Source organism: Oncorhynchus nerka, linkage group LG7 (genome assembly GCF_034236695.1).
Source record: "Oncorhynchus nerka isolate Pitt River linkage group LG7, Oner_Uvic_2.0, whole genome shotgun sequence".
In the NCBI taxonomy this organism is placed as follows: Eukaryota; Metazoa; Chordata; class Actinopteri; order Salmoniformes; family Salmonidae; genus Oncorhynchus; species Oncorhynchus nerka.
The window spans coordinates 97664898-97680840 of record NC_088402.1 but is presented as its reverse complement, the minus strand read 5'-3'; the positions used below and the strand labels follow the sequence as shown (position 1 = coordinate 97680840).

The following is a 15943-nucleotide window of genomic DNA, read 5'->3' as shown; positions in this document are numbered from 1 at the left end:
GTAGCACAATTAGAATGCAAATGGGAAGTTTAGTACACTGGGGAAGAGGGGGGAATTCACCAATCACTTCACAGTCCACAAGCCCGTTGTCTCGTTGTCCATTCCGTTTTCCAGGGTTAATCATCACACTCAGGTCCTCAGCCAATCCGGTCCGGTACACAAGGGAGGTAGTCCAACAGTCCAGGTTACAACGGGTAATCTCACATATATTGCTCTCTTTTCTCCCACTCTTCATTATGCACTTGGCTCTCTCCTACTCTGCCCTTTTGTGCAGGCTGCTTCCTCCTTTATCCCCAAGCACGCCCTGGCTTAATGAACTACAGCCTTGCCTCGTTGGGGCAGGAAGTCCATATAAGGCTCGAGGGTAGAGCCAATTGACTGTCAGATATCTCCCCTCAATATACCTGAGTTTTCTGTCTTTCTGTTGCCAGTTCGTTTTGTCCCGTCAAGTCCTACCAGCATGTTCCCGTGTTTCCTGTGCTCTAGTTTGAGTTTTTCCTTGTCTTCCTAGTTCTGACCTTTCTGCCTTAACCTGAGCCGTAATTGTACAAACTGGCCATGACTGACCAAGCAGACTCGGACCAGCTCCGCAATGCTGTCAAGGAGCCACCATTGGAAAGCACGAGGAGTTACTGCAATGCCTTATGGAGGGACACCATACCCTGGCAGAATGCCATGACCATGCGTTTGATACATTGCTGGAGCAATTCCGCAGATTCCCAACTAGGCAGCAAGTCACAACAGTAATCCCCCAGACTCTCAGAACCCCCTTACCAGCGGCGCTTCTTCCCAGCCTACCCCAGTGTCCCAAGAACCTCGCTTCCTCCGGAGCGCTACGCTGGAGATTCTGGAACCCGCTCGAAGATAACGTATTTGATAACGCTGATGTCCGGAAGGGCAGTCACCTTGGCTACAGCGGTGTGGGAGCAACAGTCCACCGCTTGCCTCAATCTGGAGGAGTTCGTGATGGAGGTACGTAAAGTGTTCGATTCTCCGTTGTCTGGGAGAGAGGCTGCTCGTAAGCTGCTCCAACTACGTCAAGACTCCCGTAGTGTGGCAGAATACATGGTTGATTTTCGCACGTTGGCAGCTGAAAGTGCCTGGAACACGGAAAGCCCTGTTCGACGCATTCTGTGACGGATTATTGGAGATGGTTAAATATGAGTTTGCAGCCCGGGAGCTTCCCATGGACCTCGATTCCCTCATAGCCTTGACCATCCGGATCGATGGGCAGCAAAGGTACATTGGAGGGAGAGGGAATCTGTTCCCAGTTGTCCTCGCTTGTCCTCAATTTCCACCTCGCCTCCGAGGAATCCCGGAAATCCTCGAAGTCTACATTTCCGAGTGAATCCGATGTCACCCGAGCTCTCTCGGAAATCAGAGGGCTGTCAATTAATCTCCTCCTGCAACTGGGCAGGGCTAGATTGTCTCCTGCTGAGCGCTTACGCAGACTAAACACCACGAGTTGTCTGTATTGTGGATTTCCGGGACATTTCTTATCGCCCATTAAAAGACCAGGCTTATCAGTAGGTACGAGTACACTTTTGAGCCATACGGGGAATTTTCAATCTCTCACTACTCGTAACCCCCTCTATGCTACCCTGTTGTGGGGAAGCCAGTCCGAATCCATCCGGGTGCTCTTTGACTCTGTGGCCGACGAGAGCTTAATGGACACTACCCTGGTGTCTGAGCTGGGTATCTCCACTCAACCCCTTTCCATCCCGATGGATGTCAGAGCGCTGGATGGGCACTCTATTGGCAGAGTCACTCACAATATGGTTCCATCTGCGAGTTGTCAGGTAACCACAGTGAGTCTTTATAGTTTCTGCTCCTGGAGTCTCCTCATGTTTTTTTATTTTTTATTTCACCTTTATTTAACCAGGTAGGCTAGTTGAGAACAAGTTCTCATTTGCAACTGCGACCTGGCCAAGATAAAGCATAGCAGTGTGAACAGACAAGACAGAGTTACACATGGAGTAAACAATTAACAAGTCAATAACACAGTAGAAAAAAAGGGGGGAGTCTATATACAATGTGTGCAAAAGGCATGAGGTAGGCGAATAATTACAATTTTGCAGATTAACACTGGAGTGATAAATGATCAGATGGTCATGTACAGGTAGAGATATTGGTGTGCAAAAGAGCAGAAAAGTAAATAAATAAAAACAGTATGGGGATGAGGTAGGTGAAAATGGGTGGGCTATTTACCAATAGACTATGTACAGCTGCAGCGATCGGTTAGCTGCTCAGATAGCTGATGTTTGAAGTTGGTGAGGGAGATAAAAGTCTCCAACTTCAGCGATTTTTTTGCAATTGCTCCAGTCACAGGCAGCAGAGTACTGGAACGAAAGGCGGCCAAATGAGGTGTTGGCTTTAGGGATGATCAATGAGATACACCTGCTGGAGCGCGTGCTACGGATGGGTGTTGCCATCGTGACCAGTGAACTGAGATAAGGCGGCGCTTTACCTAGCATGGACTTGTAGATGACCTGGAGCCAGTGGGTCTGGCGACGAATATGTAGCGAGGGCCAGCCGACTAGAGCATACATAGCATAGTGGTGGGTGGTATAAGGTGCTTTAGTGACAAAGCGGATGGCACTGTGATAGACTGCATCCAGTTTGCTGAGTAGAGTGTTGGAAGCCATTTTGTAGATGACATCGCCGAAGTCGAGGATCAGTAGGATAGTCAGTTTTACTAGGGTAAGCTTGGCGGCGTGAGTGAAGGAGGCTTTGTTGCGGAATAGAAAGCCGACTCTTGATTTGATTTTCGATTGGAGATGTTTGATATGAGTCTGGAAGGAGAGTTTGCAGTCTAGCCAGACACCTAGGTACTTATAGATGTCCACATATTCAAGGTCGGAACCATCCAGGGTGGTGATGCTAGTCGGGCATGCGGGTGCAGGCAGCGATCGGTTGAAAAGCATGCATTTGGTTTTACTAGCGTTTAAGAGCAGTTGGAGGCCACGGAAGGAGTGTTGTATGGCATTGAAGCTCATTTGGAGGTTAGATAGCACAGTGTCCAATGACGGGCCGAAAGTATATAGAATGGTGTCGTCTGCGTAGAGGTGGATCAGGGAATCGCCCGCAGCAAGAGCAACATCATTGATATATACAGAGAAAAGAGTCGGCCCGAGAATTGAACCCTGTGGCACCCCCAAAGAGACTGCCAGAGGCCCGGACAGCATGCCCTCCGATTTGACACACTGAACTCTGTCTGCAAAGTAATTGGTGAACCAGGCAAGGCAGTCATCCGAAAAACCGAGGCTACTGAGTCTGCCGATAAGAATATGGTGATTGACAGAGTCGAAGGCCTTGGCAAGGTCGATGAAGACGGCTGCACAGTACTGTCTTTTATCGATGACGGTTATGATATCGTTTAGTACCTTGAGTGTGGCTGAGGTGCTCCCGTGACCGGCTCGGAAACCAGATTGCACAGCGGAGAAGGTATGGTGGGATTCGAGATGGTCAGTGACCTGTTTGTTGACTTGGCTTTCGAAGACCTTAGATAGGCAGGGCAGGATGGATATAGGTCTGTAGCAGTTTGGGTCCAGGGTGTCTCCCCCTTTTAAGAGGGGGATGACTGTGGCAGCTTTCCAATCCTTGGGGATCTCGGACGATATGAAAGAGAGGTTGAACAGGCTGGTAATAGGGGTTGCGACAATGGCGGCGAGTAGTTTCAGAAATAGAGGGTCCAGATTGTCAAGCCCAGCTGATTTGTACGGGTCCAGGTTTTGGAGCTCTTTCAGAACATCTGCTATCTGGATTTGGGTAAAGGAGAACCTGGAGAGGCTTGGGCGAGGAGCTGGGGGAGCTGTTGGCCGAGGTTGGAGAAGCCAGGCGGAAGGCATGGCCAGCCGTTGAGAAAAGCTTATTGAAGTTTTCGATAATCATGGATTTATCGGTGGTGACCGTGTTACCTAGCCTCAGTGCAGTGGGCAGCTGGGAGGAGGTGCTCTTGTTCTCCATGGACTTCACAGTGTCCCAGAACTTTTTGGAGTTGGAGCTACAGGATGCAAACTTCTGCCTGAAGAAGCTGGCCTTAGCTTTCCTGACTGACTGCGTGTATTGGTTCCTGACTTCCCTGAACAGTTGCATATCATGGGGACTCTTTGATGCTATTGCAGTCCGCCACAGGATGTTTTTGTGCTGGTCGAGGGCAGTCAGGTCTGGAGTAAACCAAGGGCTGTATCTGTTCTTGGTTCTGCATTTTTTGAACGGAGCATGCTTATCTAAAATGGAGAGGAAGTTGCTTTTAAAGAATGACCAGGCATCCTCAACTGACGGTATGAGGTCAATGTCCTTCCAGGATACCCGGGCCAGGTCGATTAGGAAGACCTGCTCACAGAAGTGTTTTAGGGAGCGTTTGACAGTGATGAGGGGTGGTCGTTTGACTGCGGCTCCGTAGCGAATACAGGCAATGAGGCAGTGATCGCTGAGATCCTGGTTGAAGACAGCGGAGGTGTATTTGGAGGGCCAGTTGGTCAGGATGACGTCTATGAGGGTGCCCTTGTTTACAGAGTTAGGGTTGTATCTGGTGGGTTCCTTGATGATTTGTGTGAGATTGAGGGCATCTAGCTTAGATTGTAGGACTGCCAGGGTGTTAAGCATATCCCAGTTTAGGTCACCTAACAGAACAAACTCTGAAGCTAGATGGGGGGCGATCAATTCACAAATGGTGTCCAGGGCACAGCTGGGAGCTGAGGGGGGTCGGTATGTACCCATGGTTATGGGATTTTCATGGCTCCAGAGGCACAATCCCCTAATTGAATGGGCTATGGGTTCCATCATGGGTTGGAGTCCATTTTGCCATGCATATTGTCTGATGTTGGCACAGCCCCGGGACGTCTCCTTGCTAGCCTCAGGTCTGTCCACCATTCCTGTCCGCTCATTTATTCCCAGTCAGCTGAGGAGCACATCCTCCATGTCCGACAGGCCCTCCTGCATCTCCTGGAGAACCAGCTTTCCATCGCTACACCATCTCCTTCCCAGGATACATCATTTCTGCCAGGAACATTCAGATGGACCCTGACAAGGTGAGAGCAGTGGTGGATTTCCCTCAACCCACATCCAGAGTACAGCAGCAACGTTTCCTGGGGTTTGCTTATTTCTACCATCGTTTCATCTGTGGTTACAGCACCCTTGCTTCCCCCTTCTCTCCATACTCCTCTCCCAAGGTTCCGTGCGATTCCCTACAGCCCCTATCTTAATCCATCCGACCCTGGGTCCAGGAATGTGAAGCCTGACACACTTTCACATCTGCCCCACGGCTACACCATCGGACCCCGAGGCCATCCTCCCTACTTTCTGTGGCTGCTTTCATCTGGGGAATTGAGGTTGGGCCCCGGCTAATCTGATGTTTGTCCCGGACTCTGCCTGTGCTCTGGTTCTGGAATGGGCACATTCCTCGAGGCTCACTTGTCATCCTGGTTCCTGTCGGACCTTGGCTTTCATCTGACAATGTTTTTGGTGGCCCACCATGGTTCCTTACGTCTCCGCGTTCGTTGCCGCCTGCACTGTGTGTGTGCAGAACAAGACTCTGCGGCAAGCTCCGGCTGGCCTCCTTCAACCACTCCCTGTTCCTCACTGCTCCTGCTCCCATATATCCTTGGACTTCGTCACGGGTCTCCCGTGGCAACACATCCTTACGGTGGTGGATAGGTTTTCCAAAACCACCCACTTTATCCCCCTTCCTAAGTTGCCCTCAGCTAAGGAGACGGCTCAGCACAAGGTGCAGCACATCTTCCGGATTCATACACATCTGGTCGACATGGTCTCCGATCGATCGCGGTCCTTAGTTCTCTATCCTCTGGTTTTCATCCCCAGTCTAATGTGCAGTCATCTGCCCAGATATTCGTCTGTTGCTGTTGCCATACCTGGAAGAGAACCCGGATCGCTCTTCTCAAGTCCAGCTCCAGGTATTGACGACAGGTGGACTGCCACCGGACCCCTGCTACCCGCTACCATCTTGGGCAGAGGGTTTCCACTAGGGATCTGCCCCTCAGAGTGGAGTCCTGCAAACTTTCCCCCCATTTTATCGGCCCTTTCCCCATCTCTAAGGTCCTTAGCCCTCTGCTATTCACCTTCTGTTGCCCTGCACTCTCCATATACGTCCCACTTTCCATGTATCTAGAACTGAACCACTGTCTCACAGTCCTTTGTCTCCTGTTTTCCTGGATTACGACTCTTTGACTGTCATAACTTATCTTTTGCCTTGTACTATAATAAACTCTGAGACTCGTCCACCTCCTGTGTCTAGATCTGGGTCTCTGCCTGAGCCTTGATACTAATAGTGTTGCTGTCCTCGGGCTCTGTGGGGTATTTTTTCAGAATTCAACACACAGTCTCAATTTGCAGCTTAAGCTGCATCCCTACCTCACCTCATGGCACTGTGGAAAGAAATGGGTTTTTTCCCCAATTTTAGCCACACACTTATTGTTTGTGTACATGGATGTTATAATGTCGTATGTTTTTCCCCCAACACCACGTTCCATCAATTTGTATAGCAGACCCTCATGCCAAATTGAGTCAAAAGCTTTTTTGAAATCAACAAAACATGAGAAGACTGTTTTGGTTTGTTTGTCAATTAGGGTGTGGAGGGTGAATACGTGGTCTGTCGTACGGCAATTTGGTAAAAAGCCAGTTCAGTACATTGTTTTCATTGAGGAAATGAACGAGTTTGCCGTTAATGATAATGCAAAGGATTTTCCCAAGGTCGCTGTTGACGCATACACGGTAGTTATTGGGGTCAAATTTGTCTCCAATTTTGTGGATTGGGGTGATCAGTCCTTGGTATCAAATATTTGGGAAGATGCCAGAGCTAAGGATGATGTTATAGAGTTTAAATATGGCCAATTTGAATTTGTGGTCTGTATATTTGATCATTTCATTGAGGATACCATCAACACCACAGGCCTTTTTGGGGTGGAGCGTTTGTATGATCCTGTAGATCATTCAATGTAATTGGAGAATCCAGTGGGTTCTGGAATCTAGTGGGTTCTGGAATCCAGTGGGTTCTGGAATCTAGTGGGTTCTGGAATCCAGTGGGTTCTGGAATCTAGTGGGTTCTGGAATCTAGTGGGTTCTGGAATCTAGTGGGTTCTGGAATCCAGTGGGTTCTGGTCGTTTTTATAGTTGATTCTTAGATTTGTATTTGTTCATGTATATGTTTTTGCTGTTTGTTCTTTGTTAAAGGGCCAAAATTTTGGGAGAATTGTTTCATCCATACATCTCCATTTTGGATAGATAACTCTTCATGTTGTTGTTTGTTTTAGTGTCCCAGAAGCCGTTAGATTCTATAGATTCTTCATTTACATTGAGCAGATTTCTGACGTGCTGTTCCTTCTTTTTCCATAGTGTATTTCTGTATTGTTTTAGTGATTCACCATAGTGAAGGCGTAGGCTCTGGGTTTCTGGGTCTCTATGTTTTTTGTTGATTGGTTTCTCAATTTTTTTTTCTTGGTTTTTCCCAGAATTCTCGTTAGATTCTATAGATTCTTCTCATTGAGCTCTCTCTCCCTCTTCTCTCTCCCTTCCACCTCTTCTGGCTCTTTCCATCCCTCTTCTCCCCTTCCACCTGTTTTAGCTCTTCACCATCCCTCTCCCCCTTCCACCTCTTCTCTGGCTCTCTCCCTTTTTCCCCTTGATTCTGTTCTCTAAATTTTTTTCTCTCTCCCCTCCCTTTTCCACATTCTCTCTCTGGCTCTCTCCCTCTCTCTCCCCTTCCACCTCTCTCTCTGGCTCTCTCCCCCTCCCTCTCTCTCCCCTTCCACCTCTCTCTCTGGCTCTCTCCCCCTCCCTCTCTCTCCCCTTCCACCTCTCTCTCTGGCTCTCTCCCCCTCTCTCTCTCTCCCCTTCCACCTCTCTCTCTGGCTCTCTCCCCTCCCTCTCTCTCCTTCCACCTTCCACCTCTCTGGCTCTCTCCCCCCTCTCTCTCCCCTTCCACCTCTCTCTCTGGCTCTCTCCCCCTCCCTCTCTCTCCCCTTCCACCTCTCTCTCTGGCTCTCTCCCCTCCCTCTCTCTCCCCTTCCACCTCTCTCTCTGGCTCCCCCCTCTCTCTCCCCTTCCACCTCTCTCTCTGGCTCTCTCCCCCCCTCCCTCTCTCTCCCCTTCCACCTCTCTCTCTCCCCCTCCGTCTCTCTCCCCCTCCCTCTCTCCCCTTCCAGCTCTCTCTCTCCCCCTCCGTCTCTCTCCCACTCCCTCTCTCTCCCCTTCCACCTCTCTCTCTCCCCCTCCGTCTCTCTCCCCCTCCCTCCTCCAGACCTTTGAGGGCCACTCCGTTGCGTCTGATGGCTGTAATGGCGTCGTTGATATCATCCTCTGATGTCATAGTAGAATCCACATTCACCACCTCAAAATCCACAGGTACACAGCAGAACCTAATGTACACACCGAAATGTAGGAGTTAGTGTGTGTGTGTGTGTGTGTGTGTGTGTGTGTGTGTGTGTGTGTGTGTGTGTGTGTGTGTGTGTGTGTGTGTGTGTGTGTGTGTGTGTGTGTGTGTCTAACCTGAACAGTTCTCTAACATGGCTGAGTAGCTCAGGTCCGATACCGTCTCCTGGGATGAGAGTCACCGTGTGACGACCCCCGTAACGTGCTGGGGGTGGCTGGAACACACAGAACCACAACAAGGAATACAGAACCCTAACCCCAGCCTTTTCTTAAACCAGCAATGACTAGAAGCTACAACAATATAACTATGACCACTACTTTGTGTGTGTGTGTGTGTCTCTGTACTCACTATGATCTGTTGTAGAGGATGGAGGGAGAGGATAGAGGAGATAACAGAGGGATCGTTAGTCAGGGAGAACGGACAGACAGGTTCTTGCTAATATATTAGCATCCATGCTATCTATGGGTATAACGACAGGACTCATAGTGTAGTTATTTTGGGTACAGTGTATTACAGGGGCATAACAGTCGGGTTGACATGAGAGGCAGAAGGCATCTTGAGATTCCAATACATCTGTATTTAAAGGGTTGGACTAAAGGAAAGGTAAGAGCAGCCAGAGGCTGCTGAGCTCTGGAGAACATGTCATCATTCTAACAGTAACCATCATCTCCATGATCTCAGACATTACTTATCAATCACTAACATCCAATTCCTATCCCTACATGCTGACCACCCTGCAGGCGCGTATCCGCGTGTTCCATCACGCGCAAGTTGATTTTGTCCACCCACACCAGGCAAGATCAGAACACGCAGGTTGAAATATCAAAACAAACTCTAAACTTGGGGATAGGTTGAAAATAATTAAACATTAATGACAATTTAGCTTGCTAGCTTGCTGTTGCAAACTAATTTGTCCTGAGATATAAACATTGGGCTGTTATTTTACCTGAAATCCACAAGGTCCTCTACTCTGACAATTCATCCACAGATAAAAAGGGTAAACAGAGTTAGTTTCTAGTAATTTCTCCTCCTTCAGGCTTCTTCTTCTTCTTTGGACTTGATATGGCGGTTGGTAACCAACGTTAAGGTGCTTTACCACCATCAACTGGTCTGGACTACACGGTGACTCTACATGGTGACTACATGGTGACTCTACACGGTGACTCTACATGGTGACTACATGGTGACTACATGGTGACTCTACACGGTGACTCTACATGGTGACTACATGGTGACTACATGGTGACTACATGGTGACTACATGGTGACTACATGGTGACTCTACACGGTGACTCTACATGGTGACTACATGGTGACTACACGGTGACTACACGGTGACTCTACACGGTGACTACATGGTGACTCTACACGGTGACTCTACACGGTGACTACATGGTGACTCTACACGGTGACTCTACACGGTGACTCTACACGGTGACTACATGGTGACTCTACACGGTGACTACATGGTGACTCTACATGGTGACTCTACACGGTGACTACATGGTGACTCTACATGGTGACTCTACATGGTGACTACATGGTGACTACATGGTGACTCTACACGGTGACTACATGGTGACTACATGGTGACTACATGGTGACTACATGGTGACTCTACATGGTGACTCTACATGGTGACTACATGGTGACTACATGGTGACTCTACATGGTGACTCTACATGGTGACTCTACATGGTGACTACATGGTGACTCTACACAGTGACTACATGGTGACTCTACATGGTGACTCTACACGGTGACTACATGGTGACTCTACACGGTGACTACACGGTGACTCTACACGGTTACTCTACATGGTGACTACATGGTGACTCTACACGGTGACTACATGGTGACTACATGGTGACTCTACATGGTGACTACATGGTGACTCTACATGGTGACTACATGGTGACTCTACATGGTGACTCTACATGGTGACTACATGGTGACTACATGGTGACTCTACACGGTGACTCTACACGGTGACTACATGGTGACTCTACACGGTGACTACATGGTGACTCTACATGGTGACTACATGGTGACTCTACACGGTGACTCTACACGGTGACTCTACACGGTGACTCTACATGGTGACTACATGGTGACTACATGGTGACTACATGGTGACTCTACATGGTGACTCTACACGGTGACTCTACATGGTGACTCTACATGGTGACTACATGGTGACTACATGGTGACTCTACATGGTGACTACATGGTGACTCTACATGGTGACTCTACATGGTGACTACATGGTGACTACATGGTGACTCTACACGGTGACTCTACACGGTGACTACATGGTGACTCTACACGGTGACTACATGGTGACTCTACATGGTGACTACATGGTGACTCTACACGGTGACTACACGGTGACTACACGGTGACTCTACACGGTGACTCTACACGGTGACTCTACATGGTGACTCTACATGGTGACTCTACATGGTGACTACATGGTGACTACATGGTGACTCTACATGGTGACTCTACATGGTGACTACATGGTGACTACATGGTGACTACATGGTGACTCTACACGGTGACTCTACACGGTGACTCTACACGGTGACTCTACACGGTGACTCTACACGGTTACTCTACATGGTGACTACATGGTGACTCTACACGGTGACTACATGGTGACTACATGGTGACTCTACATGGTGACTACATGGTGACTCTACATGGTGACTCTACACGGTGACTACATGGTGACTACATGGTGACTACATGGTGACTCTACATGGTGACTCTACATGGTGACTCTACACGGTGACTCTACATGGTGACTACATGGTGACTCTACACAGTGACTACATGGTGACTCTACATGGTGACTCTATTTATTGGCACAGCAGGTGACTACATGGTGACTCTCAAAAATGGCACGGTGACTCTACACGGTGACTAAACATGGTGACTCTACACGGTGACTACATGGTGACTACATGGTGACTCTGAGACACATTATGGTGACTACATGGTGACTACACGGTGACTCTACACGGTGACTACATGGTGACTCTACATGGTGACTCTACACGGTGACTCTACATGGTGACTCTACACGGTGACTCTTTTTAAATGGTGACTCTACATGGTGACTCTAATCTAAAAGAGTGACTCTATTCATGGTGACTCTGACATGGTGACAATTTTCATGGTGACTCTACATGGTGACTCTACACGGTGACTACATGGTGACTCTACACGGTGACTCTACACGGTGACTACATGGTGACTCTACACGGTGACTCTACACGGTGACTACATGGTGACTCTACACGGTGACTACATGGTGACTACATGGTGACTCTACATGGTGACTCTTCAAGGCATTTCGGTGACTACATGGTGACTACATGGTGACTAAAGATGTTTCGGTGACTCTACATGGTGACTACATGGTGACTCTACATGGTGACTTACGAGTCATCTGTGACTCTACACGGTGACTACACTCTGTGACTACATGGTGACTCTACATGGTGACTCTACACGGTGACTCTCTACCAGTGGTGACTACATGGTGACTCTACACGGTGACTACATGGTGACTCTACACAAAAAGGTGACTACATGGTGACTACATGGTGACTCTACAAACCTCCAAATGGTGACTACATGGTGACTACATGGTGACTCTACACGGTGACTCTCAAACGGTGACTCTAACACGGTGACTCTACACGGTTACTCTACATGGTGACTACATGGTGACTCAATCACATATTTAGAGTTTTTACTCAGTTCAAGTTTAAAAGTTAAAATTTAATATTTGTTTTCACTGCATGTTACTTCTCCTTAAACAAAGTGTTGTTTTTGATTAATAGATTTTTGCACTTTATTTTTTTGTATTTCACGGTGACTACATGGTGACTACATGGTGACTCTACATGGTGACTACATGGTGACTCTACATGGTGACTCTAATTCTGACGGTGACTACATGGTGACTACATGGTGACTACATGGTGACTCTACATGGTGACTCTACATGGTGACTCTTTACAAATTTGTCGGTGACTCTACATGGTGACTACATGGTGACTCTACACAGTGACTACATGGTGACTCTACATGGTGACTCTACACGGTGACTACATGGTGACTCTACACGGTGACTCTACACGGTGACTACATGGTGACTCTACACGGTGACTACATGGTGACTACATGGTGACTCTACACGGTGACTACATGGTGACTACACGGTGACTCTACACGGTGACTACATGGTGACTCTACATGGTGACTCTACACGGTGACTCTACATGGTGACTCTACACGGTGACTCTACATGGTGACTCTACATGGTGACTCTACACGGTGACTCTACATGGTGACTCTACATGGTGACTACATGGTGACTCTACATGGTGACTCTACACGGTGACTACATGGTGACTCTACACGGTGACTCTACACGGTGACTACATGGTGACTCTACACGGTGACTCTACACGGTGACTACATGGTGACTCTACACGGTGACTACATGGTGACTCTACATGGTGACTCTACATGGTGACTCTACACGGTGACTACATGGTGACTACATGGTGACTACACGGTGACTCTACATGGTGACTACATGGTGACTCTACATGGTGACTACACGGTGACTCTACACGGTGACTACACGGTGACTACATGGTGACTCTACATGGTGACTCTACACGGTGACTCTACACGGTGACTACATGGTGACTCTACACGGTGACTACATGGTGACTCTACACGGTGACTACATGGTGACTACATGGTGACTCTACATGGTGACTACATGGTGACTCTACACGGTGACTACACGGTGACTACATGGTGACTACACGGTGACTACACGGTGACTCTACACGGTGACTCTACACGGTGACTCTACACGGTGACTCTACACGGTGACTACACGGTGACTCTACACGGTGACTCTACACGGTGACTCTACACGGTGACTACACGGTGACTCTACACGGTGACTCTACACGGTGACTCTACACGGTGACTACATGGTGACTCTACACGGTGACTACATGGTGACTCTACACGGTGACTCTACACGGTGACTACATGGTGACTCTACACGGTGACTCTACACGGTGACTACACGGTGACTACACGGTGACTCTACACGGTGACTCTACACGGTGACTCTACAAGGTGACTCTACACGGTGATAGAGTCACCATTTTGTTCCAACACAGTTTTACAGTCATGCATCATGTTGCCTTGGTTAAATTCTGGTTGTTGTGTCACTCACGGTATAGCGGGACATCTGCCTCCTTCCGCACAAGGCTGCCCTCAACACCTGCCCGGGGTGTAGCAGAACAGGTCAGAAAACAGGTCAACATAATGTTTCCAACCACACTAAAACCACAAAACGTCTTAGCTAGCCAGCTAGCATCCTTTAGCTCTCTAGGACAAATATAAGTACCCACCTAGCTATTATTATTAGGTTGAATTTAACATAATGAGAGCCGCACACTCTAGGAGCTCAGATGTAATAATAATTTAGTAACCTAATTACCAACGTTTCGACAGACAAGCTGTCTTCATCAGGGTATAGCTTGTCTGTCGAAACCTAATAACCAACGTTATCTGATATCCTAGAGTGTGAGGCTCTCCTCTTCTTTTTCAGGTGTTCTACTCTGCTAGCCAGCACCTCTCCTAAACAGGTGTTCTACTCTGCTAGCCAGCACCTCTCCTAAACAGGTGTTCTACTCTGCTAGCCAGCACCTCTCCTAAACAGGTGTTCTACTCTGCTAGCCAGTACCTCTCCTAAACAGGTGTTCTACTCTGCTAGCCAGCACCTCTCCTAAACAGGTGTTCTACTCTGCTAGCCAGCACCTCTCCTAAACAGGTGTTCTACTCTGCTAGCCAGCACCTCTCCTAAACAGGTGTTCTACTCTGCTAGCCAGTACCTCTCCTAAACAGGTGTTCTACTCTGCTAGCCAGCACCTCTCCTAAACAGGTGTTCTACTCTGCTAGCCAGCACCTCTCCTAAACAGGTGTTCTACTCTGCTAGCCAGCACCTCTCCTAAACAGGTGTTCTACTCTGCTAGCCAGTACCTCTCCTAAACAGGTGTTCTACTCTGCTAGCCAGCACCTCTCCTAAACAGGTGTTCTACTCTGCTAGCCAGCACCTCTCCTAAACAGGTGTTCTACTCTGCTAGCCAGCACCTCTCCTAAACAGGTGTTCTACTCTGCTAGCCAGCACCTCTCCTAAACAGGTGTTCTACTCTGCTAGCCAACACCTCTCCTAAACAGGTGTTCTACTCTGCTAGCCAGCACCTCTCCTAAACAGGTGTTCTACTCTGCTAGCCAGCACCTCTCCTAAACAGGTGTTCTACTCTGCTAGCCAGCACCTCTCCTAAACAGGTGTTCTACTCTGCTAGCCAGCACCTCTCCTAAACAGGGGTTCTACTCTGCTAGCCAGCACCTCTACTAAACAGGTGTTCTACTCTGCTAGCCAGCACCTCTCCTAAACAGGTGTTCTACTCTGCTAGCCAGCACCTCTCCTAAACAGGGGTTCTACTCTGCTAGCCAGCACCTCTACTAAACAGGTGTTCTACTCTGCTAGCCAGCACCTCTCCTAAACAGGTGTTCTACTCTGCTAGCCAACACCTCTACTAAACAGGTGTTCTACTCTGCTAGCCAGCCCCTCTCCTAAACAGGTGTTCTACTCATAAAACACACGTCTGCCTAATTATAAATCATTAGTTGTAAATGGACCAAGTCAACTGACAGAGCACGGACGACCCTGAAAGAACAGCAACACTGGCTATAGTAGTGGAGCTACCTATATAGTTGGGTTACACACACCCTAACCCTAACCCACTGGCTATAGTGGAGCTACCTATATAGTTGGGTTACACACACCCTAACCCTAACCCACTTGCTATAGTGGAGCTACCTATATAGTTGGGTTACACACACCCTAACCCTAACCCACTGGCTATAGTGGAGCTACCTATATAGTTGGGTTACACACACCCTAACCCTAACCCACTGGCTATAGTGGAGCTACCTATATAGTTGGGTTACACACACCCTAACCCTAACCCACTGGCTATAGTGGAGCTACCTATAAAGTTGGGTTACACACACCCTAACCCTAACTCACTGGCTATAGTGGAGCTACCTATATAGTTGGGTTACACACACCCTAACCCTAACCCACTGGCTATAGTGGAGCTACCTATATAGTTGGGTTACACACACCCTAACCCTAACCCACTGGCTATAGTGGAGCTACCTATATAGTTGGGTTACACACACCCTAACCCTATATAGTTGGGTTACACACCCTAACCCTATATAGATGGGTTACACACCCTAACCCTATATAGTTGGGTTACACACCCTAACCCCTATATAGTTAAGTTACCCTATATAGTTGGGTTACACACCCTAACCCTATATAGTTGCTACACACACCCTAACCCTATATAGTTGGTTACACACCCTAACCCTATATAGTTGGGTTACACACCCTAACCCTATATAGTTGGGTGGGTACACACCCTAACCCTATATAGT

At 48.3% G+C, this 15943-nt stretch overlaps 1 protein-coding gene across 2 annotated transcripts in view; it reads right to left on the bottom strand.

Moving 5' to 3' along the window:
- The window catches only part of LOC135572613 (isocitrate dehydrogenase [NAD] subunit gamma, mitochondrial-like), a 50402-nt gene extending 36683 nt beyond the window's left edge, over positions 1-13719 (bottom strand). For both annotated transcript variants that reach the window (XM_065021030.1, XM_065021031.1), the window contains exons 1-3: positions 13665-13719; positions 8506-8603; positions 8260-8375 (exon numbers count right to left, since the gene is read on the bottom strand). In XM_065021030.1, the coding sequence (XP_064877102.1) occupies positions 8260-8375; positions 8506-8603; positions 13665-13679 (229 nt within the window). In that variant the 5' untranslated portion in view covers positions 13680-13719. The remainder of the gene's footprint in view (positions 1-8259; positions 8376-8505; positions 8604-13664) is intronic.
- Between the last annotated feature and the right edge of the window lie 2224 nt (positions 13720-15943).